Source organism: Zootermopsis nevadensis, unplaced genomic scaffold (genome assembly GCF_977971745.1).
Source record: "Zootermopsis nevadensis isolate Lab colony 2312 unplaced genomic scaffold, Znev_1.0 Znev_ptg000009l, whole genome shotgun sequence".
Classification (NCBI taxonomy): Eukaryota; Metazoa; Arthropoda; class Insecta; order Blattodea; family Termopsidae; genus Zootermopsis; species Zootermopsis nevadensis.
Genome location: NW_028259141.1, coordinates 3,871,024 through 3,885,842, shown reverse-complemented (window position 1 = coordinate 3,885,842; position 14,819 = coordinate 3,871,024). Strand labels below are relative to the sequence as shown.

The 14,819-nt window shown below is 37.7% G+C and overlaps 2 protein-coding genes across 7 annotated transcripts in view; one reads left to right on the top strand and one right to left on the bottom strand.

Moving 5' to 3' along the window:
- Positions 1 to 14,819, top strand: part of LOC147874388 (uncharacterized) — a 117,301-nt gene that overhangs the window by 15,308 nt on the left and 87,174 nt on the right. For 5 of the 6 annotated variants that reach the window (XM_087345505.1, XM_087345504.1, XM_087345503.1 and 2 more), the window contains 2 exons: positions 74 to 244; positions 5,208 to 6,219. In XM_087345505.1, coding sequence (XP_087201631.1) covers positions 74 to 244; positions 5,208 to 6,170 — 1,134 coding nt within the window. In that variant the 3' untranslated portion in view covers positions 6,171 to 6,219. Of the gene's footprint in view, positions 1 to 73; positions 245 to 5,207; positions 6,220 to 7,804; positions 7,880 to 14,819 lie in introns of those variants that run through there. The other variant, XM_087345508.1, reaches the window with a different exon arrangement.
- Positions 7,016 to 9,282, bottom strand: LOC147874394 (uncharacterized). The gene is made up of 2 exons (XM_087345552.1): positions 8,932 to 9,282; positions 7,016 to 7,674 (listed from the first exon to the last, which is right to left on the bottom strand). The coding sequence occupies exons 1-2, from the start codon at positions 9,062 to 9,064 to the stop codon at positions 7,016 to 7,018; spliced, it is 792 nt and encodes a 263-aa protein (XP_087201678.1). The 5' UTR covers positions 9,065 to 9,282.

Genomic DNA, 14,819 nt, shown 5'->3' with positions numbered 1-14,819 from the left:
TATTGATAATTATTCCATTTCATGCAGTGAGAGCGCAAAGTCAAGACTCATAATGAGTATGGTTATTTTACAGGACTCCATGAATTTACAGAAAGTTGTACCTGATTCTTATGGTGAAACGAGTTTTGAGGCTTCTTATGATGACAATCAAGTCATCGATATCAAAGTTGAGGATGACGGAGGTGTGAAAGTGGAGGAGGGTCCTGTCATGATAACATTTCCAGTAATAAAGGCAGAGGATGAGGTGAGTTGTGTGAGCATCGTTAGGCACGTTGCATCTCCATTTGTCTGTCCTCATAAGCAATTCCGCTCTGTTGAATAGATCTTGAAGTGTCCGTTACAAACTAGTTGAAGGGAATTGTATTTGTTGCCTACTGTTTGTGGAATATCCCTTCTGTTTTGTGTTAGCTTTATTTTAAGACATGTGATATTAAATATTGAGAAATACAAGAAATGTTTTAGACAGATGTAACCACACAAGCCTTTGATAATTTGTCCACACTTTCCAGTACGCCTTGTTTTGATGGCATTAATTCCCATTGAATTCAATGCACATTTTTGTGGATCTATGAATGTTTGAAGGTTTTCTCGTGGTGCCTTTTATTCCCCTTTCTTTCTTTCTTTCTTTTTTTAACTTTTTTGAAGCGTGTATCACTACAGTGGCATAGAACTGCCATTTCCATTAACAGGATAATTGATGACCCTCTAAAATTGTAATATTATTTGATTTGTTATATGACTATGTTGGACATAGTTAATTTTCTGAAGTATTATATTGCCTTGACATTGAGACTGCATCAATGTAAGACACCTGATTTAATGGTAGGTATTTAGGGGGGGGATGCTACATAAATTGTTAGACACTATCAAATGTAAAATGCATTGTCAGTATTCCTATCTTTGGATAATTCATTGTGATTTACTGACAATTTTAGATTAGCGGCAGTTTGAATCAAATGAGGTCTTCTCCAGTAAACGACACACTTAGGTTTAAGTGCACGTTACTCATTACTAAAAGGAAAAGATAAGCTAAATCTCTGGATTACTATCTGAAAGTTGTTCCTTCACATGATTCATAATTAGGGTTATTACTGAATGCTGAACAGATATACGTCCCTCAGATCCTCCTGAATCTTCCGATATAAGCAATTTTTAATTAAACTTGTTACCGTGTCGCTGGCAAGTGATTTTTATATGTATTTGTTTTGTGTGGATGTGAAACATGGTCTCTCACTCTGAGGGAGGAGCATAGATTGCAGGTGTTTGAGAATACGGTGTTGAGGAGGATATTTGGGCCTAGGAGAGAAGACGATGGGGCCTGGAGAAAATTGCATAAAAATGAGCTTAAAAATTTGAACTCCTCCCCCAGTATTATCAGAGTGATTAAGTCAAGGGGCGTGAGATAGGTGGGGCGTGTGGCACACATGGATGGGGCAGGGTATGTTCACCGGGTATTGTTCGGGAATCCTGGGGGATGAGACCGCTGGGGAGACCTAGACATAGATGGGAGAATGATCTCAAGTGGGATCTATGGGAGATATGAGTTGAAGGAGACTGGATTTTGTTGGCCCAGGACAGGGACTGGTGGAGGGCTTTGGTTAATTCGGTGATGAATCTTCGGGTTCCGAAAGCCATCTAGTTAGTTATATCTAATTGTCCCTACAAATTCTGTTGTTTTCTTTGTATAATAACATCTCAAAAAATATTATTTTGTTTGTGGACATCAAATAATATTCATTACAATTAAATGTTCCTGTGATGAAATGCAAAAACAGTAAATAATTAAAAAGGTTAAGATTTATTGTTTTTATAAAGGATATGAATTTTTGTCAAGTATGTGATACATCAGTCATTTATTGTGATATTGGTGAGCATAAAACTGTCATTCATACAATCACACTGTTATATTGTAAACTAGAATAATATAACATCATCAGGGTGTTGAGTCATTGCCCCGATGACAGAGGCAGCAAGCACATCAAACGTCAGGAAAGTTCTGTCAGATTATGTGGAAGACGACCATCTTCATACTAGGTGTTTGAGAAACTCAAATCTCAAGTAACGTGTCATATCCTCCAATCATCTGAACATCTTTAATTAATGTTCCTGTTTTCTTATTATCTAATATGTAATCAGTTACTGACTTTGTACCTTTAACAGACCATGACACTGTTTGTAGTTTTACTGTATATATATATATAGATAAAGACCATCACTATGGAAAGTCCTCCATGTATGTCAACACATGCTATCGGTCTCTGATAATCTTGCATTTGCTTGTGTTCTGGTTTTCTGAACCACACTGAATGCATTGCTTTCCCTGTCTTGCTGTTGCTTCTCATATTCAGGTAAATTTCTGTGTACATCATAAAACATGCTTCAGTTGTCAGAAGTGCTGCTAATATCCCAGTACATTGACTCAACCATACATTACAAAACCTGTATATGAAATTCATATCTACATGTTCTTATGAGAAATGTGAAAGTCGTTTGACTAACGCTTGCATGATGAAAAACTTCAGCACCAGGAAAATACAAGATATTGATTCAGCTGTCATTTATAGGGCATATTTGCTGCAATTTACCTGTGTGATGCACTGCCACAATCTGGCTGGAAATTATAATTATTTATTTATTTGCAATGTCAGAAATAATGATTAAAGTTTTACAGATCTTTGTTATTTGTCGGTGTACAGCCATGTGCTTCTGATTATTACAAGGCACATGTGCATGTTAGTATCATGATGTTTCCCATGCTTGCTCCATAAATGTGGAGCTGTTTATATATCCATTTTTGGCCATAAAACTGCCTCTCTGGAAAAAGATGAGCAAACAGGTATTCAGGGTTTGTCACTGTAGAAACTCGTATGGCACCTTACAATTGGAGGTTCTGTTCAAGTTTAAAAAGTGTTCCCCAATTTTAAGAAATTGATATTTTTTTTGTGTGATTTTGCTCAAACCTTTTGTATTCTCTCTCTTAAATAGGATATGAGCCATTTTGCAACTATTCCTTGAATGCCATGAAAATGTAATTTAGTTAACAAAATTTAATGATTACACAGTCAGAGGCTTTTGCTAAATCACAGTAAATTCCTCTGACCGTCATTTTTTTGGTTGTCTGTTAGTTTGAAGGCTGCGTCTTCAGTGGACACACATTTCCTGTAGCTAGATTTTTCTGGGACCAGTGTGCATATGATGACATAACCTAACCTCACCTCACATACTTCCAAAGAAGTAGTTAACAGTTCAGATAAATGTATCTTTCCTGTCTCCATTTTTATTTTATTACCAGAATTTGTTATTAGTCTACTGTAAAACTGCTTTTTAGCCTATGTTATGAGATCATTCAGGATTTTACAATGCTTAATATAGAATGCTGTTGTTTTTAGGTGTTAACAGTTCCTGCTGTAGGTATGACTCCTCTTACATTTACAAGATATTTTTAATCCTTGCGAAACCCAATCATTCTTTATTTTGCCTACATTATTATATTTATTTAGAAAGCTGCCTTCATTGATACTTTGAAAAATATACAAAAATGAGTTAAACATATATTTTGATATTTTTGTCTTTTTTAAAAGGGAAGTTACCTGCTACAGCAATATTATATTAATACAAAATATTACAGTATATTGTATTATTCATAAGCTCGTGGATATTATGGTCTGATATGTAATTTATTATTGGGGCAGTAGATGATGAAGTGAACCTTATACTTGCATAATACTTCCCTCCTAACTGAATCATAGGATTTCCTGAAGGCTATAAATAGCTGACATGTCTTCCATTGTACTCCTGATTTTTCTCCAGTACCTGAAAGATGTGGAATGTCTGATCAGGGTTGTGTGATTGCATATAATTCTTGAGTGATAATCCCAAATAATCCCATGGATGTATTTAGAATGAAATAGTTACGCCTACATCATGAGGTCTTCTCTTTAATCCACAGCCAGAAGACATTCTGTGACGTAGTTACTAGGGGCCCGCATAATATAGACTTTTCTCTGATTTATTTTTAAGCACATTTGAAACTGAAGGCTACAGAAATGTACCTGTTATCTTCACTGTACCTATTCCTCTATCCATATGTAAGAACTTGAGAACAAACAGCTAATTGTATTTTCAAGATATTTTATGTTAGGGAATTTTTCTATTTGAAGAAACATTTCAGTTTTGTTCAGTGTCATATTGGCAGCATTTGGTAGTTTACCTTAATGCCTACGTGTGCTTTTGCTTGTGAAAGTGACTTTGTTGTAGTGGTGGAGAATCACCAGATAGCTACGCAATGACACTGAGCAAATCTTAAGTTGTCATTCTTCATATTGACATCATCACCCATTCAAACAGAGGCCAGGCACCCTACTCAAGCTAAGGTCTCTTGCCCCAAACATCTAGATGTCACTAGCAGCATTCTCAGAGGCCAAATTGCTGTGAATGTGCCAGAATGGTTGCATTTTCTTTTGTTTTCCAATCTGACCTGTTCAGTGTTTATGAGATTCTGTTCTTAGGATAAAGAGATGCAAGGATTACAAAAGGATAATAAGTAGATGATGCAAGTAGTAATAGAAAATCATTGTTGATTTAGTTGAATGTGAATGAACTTGAGGTTTAATTATTTTAGATTCTCCTTTCACTCATATCTGTAATGTAGATTGAACCCAGTTAATGATTAACATATTGTTTGAAAGATTTTTATCAGAAGATTCATTATAATGCGTAGAATTATATGTCACCATTTTAACTACATCAGTGTATCTCTGCTTTTTGATTCTTTAGATACCAAAAAATAGATTGGTTATTTTCTCTTTTTTCTCTCCCCATCAGGCTAAGAAATTTGATTCGGGTTTTCTAACAGTGAATCTGGTTGGGTGAAGCAATCTTGAACTCGGACATTGTGTTATGGAATGTGAATATGTGGTTTGAATATGTAACTCTTTTGCATTGCTGCATGCTGTCAGTCAAGAGTTTGTTTGCTATGTATAAAATTACGGTCTTGGCAAGTGAATTAACCTATTTGTCACAGGTAGCTAGGAACTAAATGGAATAGGAAATATAATGCTATCTCACTGAGAAAATAAATCTGTTCTGAAAAGAACATAACTTTATTAAAGCAATATTTATTGGGCTTGCTTATGTCTTGTTTTCAGTTTCATTCTTCTTCCTAATAAGATTTACCCTAATATTATTTCTTTCTATTTGTTTGCTAGAGTCCTCCGAATGAACAGAACTTGTTACATGATGGTGAGCGACCGTATTCCTGTGATGTGTGTAATAAGTCATTCAATCAAAAGTGTAGTCTGAAGATACATCAGCGTACGCACAGTGGAGAAAGGCCATTTCCCTGTGATGTATGTAACAAATCATTCACTCAGCAGAGTAATCTGAAGACACATCAGCGTACACACAGCGGAGAACGGCAATATTCCTGTGATGTGTGTAACAAGTCATTCAAACTAAAGTGTAATCTGAAGACACATCAGCGTACGCACAGTGGAGAAAGGCCATTTCCCTGTGAAGTATGTAACAAATCATTCACTCATCAGAGTAGTCTGAAGACACATCAGCGTACACACAGTGGAGAACGGCAATATTCCTGTGATGTGTGTAACAAGTCATTCAAACTAAAGTGTAATCTGAAGACACATCAGCGTACGCACAGTGGAGAAAGGCCATTTCCCTGTGATGTATGTAACAAATCATTCATTGATCAGGGTAATCTGAAGAAACATCTACGCATCCACAGTGGAGAAAGGCCATTTCCCTGTGATGAATGTAACAAATCATTCATTGATCAGGGTAATCTGAAGAAACATCTACGCATCCACAGTGGGGAGCGGCCATATTCCTGTGATGTATGTAACAAATCATTCACTCAGCAGAGTAGTCTGAAGACACATCAGCGTACGCACAGTGGAGAAAGGCCATATTCCTGTGATGTGTGTAATAAGTCATTCAATCTAAAGTGTCTTCTGAAGAAACATCTACGCATCCACAGTGGAGAACGGCAATATTCCTGTGATGTGTGTAACAAGTCATTCAATCAAAAGTGTAATCTGAAGACACATCAGCGTACACACAGTGGAGAAAGGCCATTTTTCTGTGATGTATGTAACAGATCATTCAATCAACAGAGTAATTTGAAGAAACATCTTCTTATACATGGTAGATAGCAGCCACATTTATGTGATGTATATAATAAATGATTTTTTACCTGCATAATCTCTTTAATGACTATTTCAGTGACATTAATGAAATCTTCTTTTGAGTACCTCTGCCATGTTGTGCAACTTTCTACACTCGCGGCACACTAAATATCGTGGCAACCAACCCCATTTTGCACATCGTGGCAGCGACAACTTCTTATAAATCGATACCAACCGAAAAATGTTCTGTTCGATTATAATTATCCCTATTTATTATCACGCCATTTATTTTAAATATATTCGTTTTTACAAATAAATTAGAATTTAATATTTCCTACCATTTCATCTAAAATGTTTTAACTATGTGTAAACATTTGAACTTAAGTATTCTTTTTTCATATTGTTTAATGTAGATCGCAGAAAAGTACACAGAACGGCAATAAAAGTGAAGTGTTTTGCTGCGAAGTGATTGTGTCGCTTTCCAATTCCGTTTAGTAGATCTTGTCCGTCCTCCGTGTGCCCGATCGTAATAAAGAAAATTAAAACTGGGACAGAGCAGAAAAAAAAGATTAACAATTATTTTAGGATGACAATATCCGCTTTTGATGAACTGCACCGACGTCTAAAGGATTCTCTTCAGCGCTAAGACACATTCATGAGAGAACGCATCCAGCCTATCCAAATGTTGGCCGTTGCAATTACTGTTTAATGAATAGAAAGTGTCAATAGTTTTACTTATGATATACAAAGTACAAGAAACGCGCAGAGGATATTAATCTACAACTATTGTTAGCGTAGAAATGTATAATTACTTGTAATACAAAAAAGACCAATACAAGAAATATTTAGAAACGTTTCATGAAGTAAAGTCATCAGGTTTCTGATGCTGGTGAGAGATGTGGACCAAACTTCTCTGCTGGATCGTACCCATCACTTGAACCAGTTGAAGTACTCGGACGCACGTTCTGATAGAGATGGCCTTCAGTTGATGTTGTCGCCTGCCGACTAGTGTTTACGCGCATAGGATGAATTTCAGCAGAGTACTGATTGTAGGAAACCATTTTTTTCCGTTGTTTCATGGATGTTATTTTTTGTAGCACCAACATTTGGAATTCTAATATCTCGTCGTCATCAAAAGTGTTCAATGAAGGAATTATCCCTCTGAAAAAAGACAAATGACGATCCGCTTGATCCTTAAGAGCTTGAATCATTTCTAGTTCAACGTTGTCTAATTTACGTTTTCGTGTTACTGGTGTGTTGAAATCCTTGGCGATTGCTTGAGTAACTTCGTTTTCATGGGTGTTTTGAGGTGTTCGCTCGTTCGCCGCCTCGGGCTGTCCAATATCGGCTGATCGGGTGTCTTCTGTTTTCCGTTCCTGGAACACTTTCCTTAGGAATGGTAACAGTGCGTTGTAATCGTGCGTTTTTGTAGTTGGCTTTCCAGCTCCCAATCGTGCAGCCTCTTTTTGTTTTTTAATTGATTTTTTAGGAGCATCTCGAACATTCACCTGTCTCTTCATCACTTCTGTAGCTGAAAAAGACAACAACATAAGAATAAACCAATGTGCCACATGCTAGATTCTTACCAATCAATAAGAATGTGCTACAACTGTTATTGTCATTATTCTAAGCTTTTTGCGTTATTCATGTTTTTGTTTCAGATATCTGGCGAGCGGTTGTACTTTCACAGATATACATCACTCGGCATTTCTACAGCGAGCAAGATTGTCAGAGATGTAAGTTGCAGTGTTTGGAATGTATTCCCGTTCCCACTAAACAGCACTGGGAAACGATCGCTTTAGATTTTGAAAGAAGGGCGAATTTTTCGATCGATGTACTTCGACTACAAAGGTTATTCTTCCGTTTTGTCTATGTTGATGTTGGAAGTTACGGAAAAGATTGCGATTCTAAAATATTTAAGAGCTCCTCGCTGTGGACATCATTAAGACATGAAAAACTCTCTAGAGCCCGAAGGTACATAGAACGCTCGTTTGGAATATTAAGTAACAAATGGAGGATCTTTCATCGAGCTATAAACTTGCAACTTTGTTCGGGGGAGAGGACTTGATAAAATACGTGGTGAAGACGTAGTGCGCGGGGGAATATCAGCAAACAACGTGAGGAATCTTTTAGCTGACTACGTCTCAACACCTGTTGGATCTCTGAAATGGCAGCTTTCAAAGATTTAATTTCATGAACGTTAATCATATCTTTATAGCTATATAGGGGAATAAGTGGCGGATTTTCTAACAATCAGCGGAGAATTTTCATACAATTACCCAGTCGAGATTCGAACACCGACCTCCGGAGTTCGTAGATAGGAATACAACCCTGTCTTAGTGTTTTACGATAAGAATAATGTAAACACGTGTTATTATTATTATTAAGTAACATTAATACTGTTTCTGTCTGTGCAGAAATATATATTGGATTTATGAGCTGGACCTCGCGGGGTGTAATTGGAAGGCGGTAATTATTAGGCCCACACAAACCGGGAGATGTAGGAAAATCTCATTTGCACAAAGGAGGAAATTTGACACAGAACGCAAAGAACAAAGCGCACTCTACATGCCGCTTTCGTGGCCGTCCTCGACTTCAGCTGCGTTAGACGATGAGTCGGTTTTAAAAGGTCGAGGCCTCGGAACATCAATGTAGTCGCCGCGGACATTTTCGTGTTGAAATTCTGCCACTGGATGTTTCGTTGGTGCCATGGGAAAAATATCCAGAAAAGGGATATCAGGTCCTCCATATTCAGTAAAGCGAGGACCAAATTCAGTATAGTAAATACCAGACTCGTTTTCTGTGCCCGCGCAATCTTCCTTCTTCGACTTCTTCGCGCGTGTCGAGTTCATTTCTTCGAGTAATTTCCTTTTCGACTCAGAGCCAGCCTGGTGATCTGCTTGCGTACTGTTGGTTGACATGTCTACCGACGTTTCGGTGTTCAATAGTTTCTTCGCCGATGTCCTCCGACAGAATAGAATGCAGAGAGTGAAATTCGCACAGGAAAGGTTCTTGAGTTATTCCGAAAGTTATTTGCTAACTAAGGCAACACAAAAGTATCTCGTTCTCGAAGCACTTAATCCAAAACCTCTTCGAAGCACAATTCGAACCAGAGTGACGAAAGCCGATTGTTGCCTGCTATTTATACCAGCACAACAAAGCAGACATAACCTATGACGCAACAGTCAGTAGAGGGAGTGCAATACGGTTCACTCATGCGTGCATAAGGACTGAAAAATGAACTTTATGGCATGCCAGCCGAGATTGTTGCACGTGTTCGAGTTTTATAAGAACACCTGCGTTTCATATTTACACATTCTTTGTAATTAAAGAAATACAAATTGGATTACTCCAAGTTATAATTTGTAAGAAATCAAAAATTAATATTAAATATTTTCTCTGTAAGAAGGAAATTAATTTAAAAGTAATGAAACGAGGCTTGAAGTAAATTTTGCAATTTAATTTGCCCTTGTTTAAAAATAACGTCAGTTTTTGAAACTTGTTTAATTTTAAAGGCGATTTTTGAGGGGCCCGGGCGCTGTTGAACCCATCGCCCCTGCGACAGGGAAAATGTTTCCTTCCTTCGAATCCCGATTATTCATTTTGACCAATAAGAGAACGCAGGAAGTTAAGAACTCTGGAAGAAGTGTCCTGAGTTCGATTTCCTTCAAGGGCGGTTCCTTTGGCTCCGAAACTAAGCGAGACAGAAGAAAGGATCAGAGTTTTTTGCTTCGTAGAGGAGATTTCGGAAACGAAGGCCTCGACACTGAGTTCGAGACCCGACAAAGATGGTTTTTGTTGACGGGAAAGCACCCACGAGAAGAAATCGACGCCAAGGCAAAATTCTTTCTTTTCGGAGAGGAAATTACGGGGTCTAAGGTCACGGACACGAATACACAGTCCTCGGTTCGAGTCTCTGTTACGATGTAGGTTTCTGCGGTAATTTTTACGGGCGTATTAAAGGACGCACGTTTAATGATGAGGCCTGTAAGCTACCGGGTGTTTCCGAATTAATCTGCTGATTTGAAAAGGGCATAAAGAAAGAATTTCCTTCGTCTTATCTTCCCCCAAACTTCGATGCAATCTTAAGGTGGAAGTAAACACAAAAATCTGCTGTTTTGTTTAATTCAATCCTGTTCTCCTTTCCTTCTCTAATTTAAGGTATATTCACAAAATGAACACTAAAAACTGCAAATTAATCTCTTGTCCTTCTAACCCCTTCTAATTTGAATTATTTTGGCAGAAAGTAACTATAACAAGTAGCTAATTTAGACAGTAACATTTTCATGTTCATGCAGATGCCTGGGTGTTATGATGTAACAGTGTCCAGACTCACAGACAGTGTTTGAAAGTGAGATTTGAGGTTTTCACATTGTGGCGAGGATGATGTTCTTTTTGGTTCTGGTGCCATGTGGACTGGCTGATAGATACCAGTGTTTCGGAGAAGCATACTGTCTCCATATTCAGAGCCGAAGTGACAATGCATTGTCCAAGTGGGAAATAATGTGCCCACAGTACATGTTACTTCATTTGTTTGCAGTATTTCTCTTCTACCAGTGGTTCTGTGTCCTGAGCTTCATAAAGATTGTGAAGGAACTTGAGCTGGTGCATAAGATGGGTCACTATGAAGAAGGCAAATTGAATTTTCATAAATACCAGTGCATGAATGTACTGGAGCTTGGGGCAGAACGTTATCCAATGAGTGAAGATTTTGTACCAGTTGCAGACTTCAGTCGCCACTATAATAAGAAATCAATTAATGAGAATATTCGTTCAAGATTTAGCATAGATAGTGATTATAATAATGTAATGGCCAGACCTGTATATTAGAGTAAGTCCTTGCACATTTCAGTATGGAGTCAGGAAATTCAAATGAAGACATCTGGTTCTCTACAAAATGTTTGCACTGCTTTACTGTGCAGGTAACTCTTATAATTTGTCAGCACTGTCACCTTCTATCTCAGTGCATGTTTTCCAATGTGTGATCATGCTACATGCTGCACCTTCTCACTGAGTGTGAAATTTTAAAAAAGAGACAAGTCTGTGAGGAGACTTCTTTGTTTTCTTGCAACATCTGTTTGAAATTACAATTCAGTAGTAGAAAATAGGTATATGCAGCGAACTGAGGGATGACTAACACAATTCCTCAGAGAACTATATAGGACAGAATATGTTGGAAAAGGGGATTAGAGGCTATCAACATGAAGATGTTTAAAACTGAAAGTTCTTTATTATTAAATAAAACCACTATTATACAGAAACTTTTACACTCACTGTCCAACTGGGTAGTAGTCCTTGCAGTTCCAGCCTCCAACACATAAACAAAAGCTAAACCATGTTTTGTATTTTAAACAGCAGTGGAATTTTTTGTATGATATTACATGTTTGGCAAACCATGTATAATCATATTTTCCATGTTCAACCAATAATTGTCCATATTTATTTTCACACATATAATGGAATGTGTTCTTTTCTGTATGCCCATTTGTTAGAAATTAAAATATAATTGCAACATGTGACATCTTTCTATTCTTAGTATTAATTTTTATAGCCAATAAAACTATTAAAATCTATAATACATCACTGTTTATTTTATTTCAAACAGGTGAAACCTCTTTATTGTTAACAGTATGTTGTACTTTAAGTGTTTTTATATAGAATTTATCAGAAACTACTTTTATTAACTTTTCCTATGTAAGGACATTTCTGATAATGTTCTAGCTGGACTCATATTCTTTTTCTAATGTCTGCCTTATACTGCAGTACTGATGTCATATTATGTACCACAGTTGTTACAGTGTTGTGTACTTTAGAAAACATTAATAACAACACTTTCCAATAAATTCTATATAAAATAACACTTTGTATACTACAATATAATAATAACACAGTTCTCACTGCAGTCCTCGTCCCATTTCTCAGTGCAGTTGGCGGTTGGCAACTGCTATTTATACCCATACAACGCTGACGTCACGTATTGCGCAACAGTGAGAAAGGCGCTCAATTCGGTTCATTCAGGCGTGCATAAGAAATGAAAAATGAACCTTATGGCATGCCAATCGAGACTGTTGCACGTCTGCGTCACAGGTGTGCTCTGCGAATTCCAATCTTTCTCGCGCAGGTTTTCGTATTTTATAAAAACGACTGCATTTCGTATTTACACATTATTTGTAGTTAAAGAAATACAAATTTTAATTACTACAAGTTATAATTTGGTTACACTCCATCCTAAATATACGAAGCCAATAATTAATATTAAATACTTTCTGTGTAAAAGGAAATAAATTTAAAGGTGATGAAAAGAGGCTTGAAGTAAATTTTGTAATTGAATTTGCCCTTGTTTAAAAATAACGTCGTATTTTATTTTTTATTATTATTTAGTGTTCTGTCTGACGACAGGTCCATATGAACAGGATCCTTCCATCCTTTTCTCGGACTGGGACCTGTTCATATACGTTCTTGGCAGATGATCCAGAAGTTGTTTGCCATTGCCTTCTTCTGTGTGTCAATGGAGTAATTGTTGGGATGCCACGGAGAAACTTGTTTAATTTTAAAGACTTTTTTTGAGGGGCCCGGGCACTGTTGTACCCATCGCCCCTGGGCGAGGAAAAGTGTTTCCTTGCTTCGAATCCCGATTATTCATTTTGACTAATGAGAGAACGCCAGAAGGTCAGAACTCTGGGGAATCGTGTCCTCTGTTCGATTTCCTTCAAGGACGGTTCCTGTAGCTCGGAAACTAAGCGAGACAGAAGAAGGGCGCCAGGATCAGAGTTTTTTGTTTCGAATAGGAGATTACGGAAAGGAAGGCCTCGACACTGAGTTCGAGTCCCGACAGGATGGTTTCTGTTCACTGGAACGCAACCGCGATAAAAGAATGACGTCAATGAAAAGTTCTTTAGTTTCGGAGAGGAAATTTCGGGGTCTAAGGTCACAGACACGGATACACAGTCCTCGGTTCGAGTCTCTATTAGGTCGTTGGTTTCCTTGATTTTTTATTTATTCGTGGTTTATTTAACGACGCAAGTTTTTACCCCCAAGGCTTCCTTCACTGTTTTGAGGTGTTGGCGGACATTAGCGACGAGGGCTGAGGTGTACGTAGTTTGATGGGTAAATATGAGCTGCCAATACACTATACAAGGGTGCACAAAATGTGTCCAAAATTGGAATGTGAAGTTCAAATTCACACACATGACACCAGCACTGAAGTATTTTCAAAGAAGTCTGTGGGCCAGACGCTGACGCTTTCTTTTCGGAGAGGAAATTACGGGGTCTAAGGTCACGGACACGAAAACAGTCCTCTGTTCGAGTCTCTGTTCGGATGTTGGTTTCTGGGGTAATTTTACGGGCGTATTAAACGACGCACGTTTAATGATGAGGCCCATAAGCTACCGGGTGTTTCCGAATTAATCTGCTGATTTTGTGTGGTTATACTAGACCATGCACTTTTATTTATTCATGGTTTATTTAACGACGCAAGTTTTTACCCCCAAGGCTTCCTTCACTGTTTTGAGGTATTTGCGGACATTAGCCACGAGGGCTGAGATACACGTAGTTTGATGGGTAAATATGAGCTGCCAATACACTGTACAAATTTGCACAAAATGTGTCCAAAATTGGAATGTGCAGTTAAAAATTATTCCACCATACACACATGACAGCAGCACTGTCGTGTTTCCTGGTAGATTCCAATGAAGTCTGTGGGCCAGACGTTGGTAAGACTGTGAAAGGCTTCAGAAATGTCTGACACACACAGGCTCATATATCAGAACTCAAACAGCTCTCAAAATGCATTTGATAAAACTACCTACAAATCTGTGCACTGTAACTGTCACAGAAGTGTGGAACATCTTAGGTTGATCAAAGTCCTATGCTCCTTGGTTCCTATTTAGTATTTATTGGGTGTGTGATTTATCAAGTCCTTCACAGCCTTATAAGCGCCTTTTGACCTGACCAACTGAACCATTCCCTTGTACGACATTTAGAAGCACAAGCAACTTGCTTTGGTCTCTGGAGTATCAGCGTGCACATTCGATCCCTAAATATCGTTTCAAGATTAAACTTACTAATTCTAGGCAAAACTTCACTGATTATACGGTCAAAAGAATTTGGGAATCTAAAATGTCAAATTTCGGAAACTGTGATGAAAGTAGATCATAATGCTGATTCACTTTATTGATAGAGGTGCCAAAACCGGTCGAACTTCTTTGTTTCCCCGAGAGATGGCACAACGAGTATGAACCCTCTTCTGTTCATAGTACCAAGAGTACTCCATAGAGTGCATCCGCTACTGCACAATAATATTGATTTTAGTCGAAAGGTTTCGCCTGCGTGAAAGAACGCTGTAGGGAACACAGATTTTAAGATCACGAATGAAATGAGGCAGTGAAACCATTTACAATACTTTTACGAGCTGCATACGAACCTGTCCCTCTGATCCAGTAACCAAATCAGCCATATTTCTTCATTAAATCTGCCATGAACAGAGTGCACTGGAAGCCTTTTTAAAAAGTAATTAGATTTGTCAGTCCAGCGGAATTCGGCGTACTAATTCACAAAACTCTCTTTATTAAAATTGACAAAAAAAGAGAAGAGATTCTGGAACGAACTGTGGATTAATATAAGACACAAAATACAACTATAAAATTGTCAAGTCCAAATTGTAGGCATATATGAGAA

Bases quoted from the DNA above. Each gene is read 5' to 3' on its own strand.
- LOC147874394 (XM_087345552.1), bottom strand. From the start codon at position 9,064: ATGTCAACCAACAGTACGCAAGCAGATCACCAGGCTGGCTCTGAGTCG. The intron at 7,675-8,931 runs GTATTTACTATA...TGTCTTTTTCAG, and splicing joins GGGCACAGAAAACGAGTCTG to CTACAGAAGTGATGAAGAGA.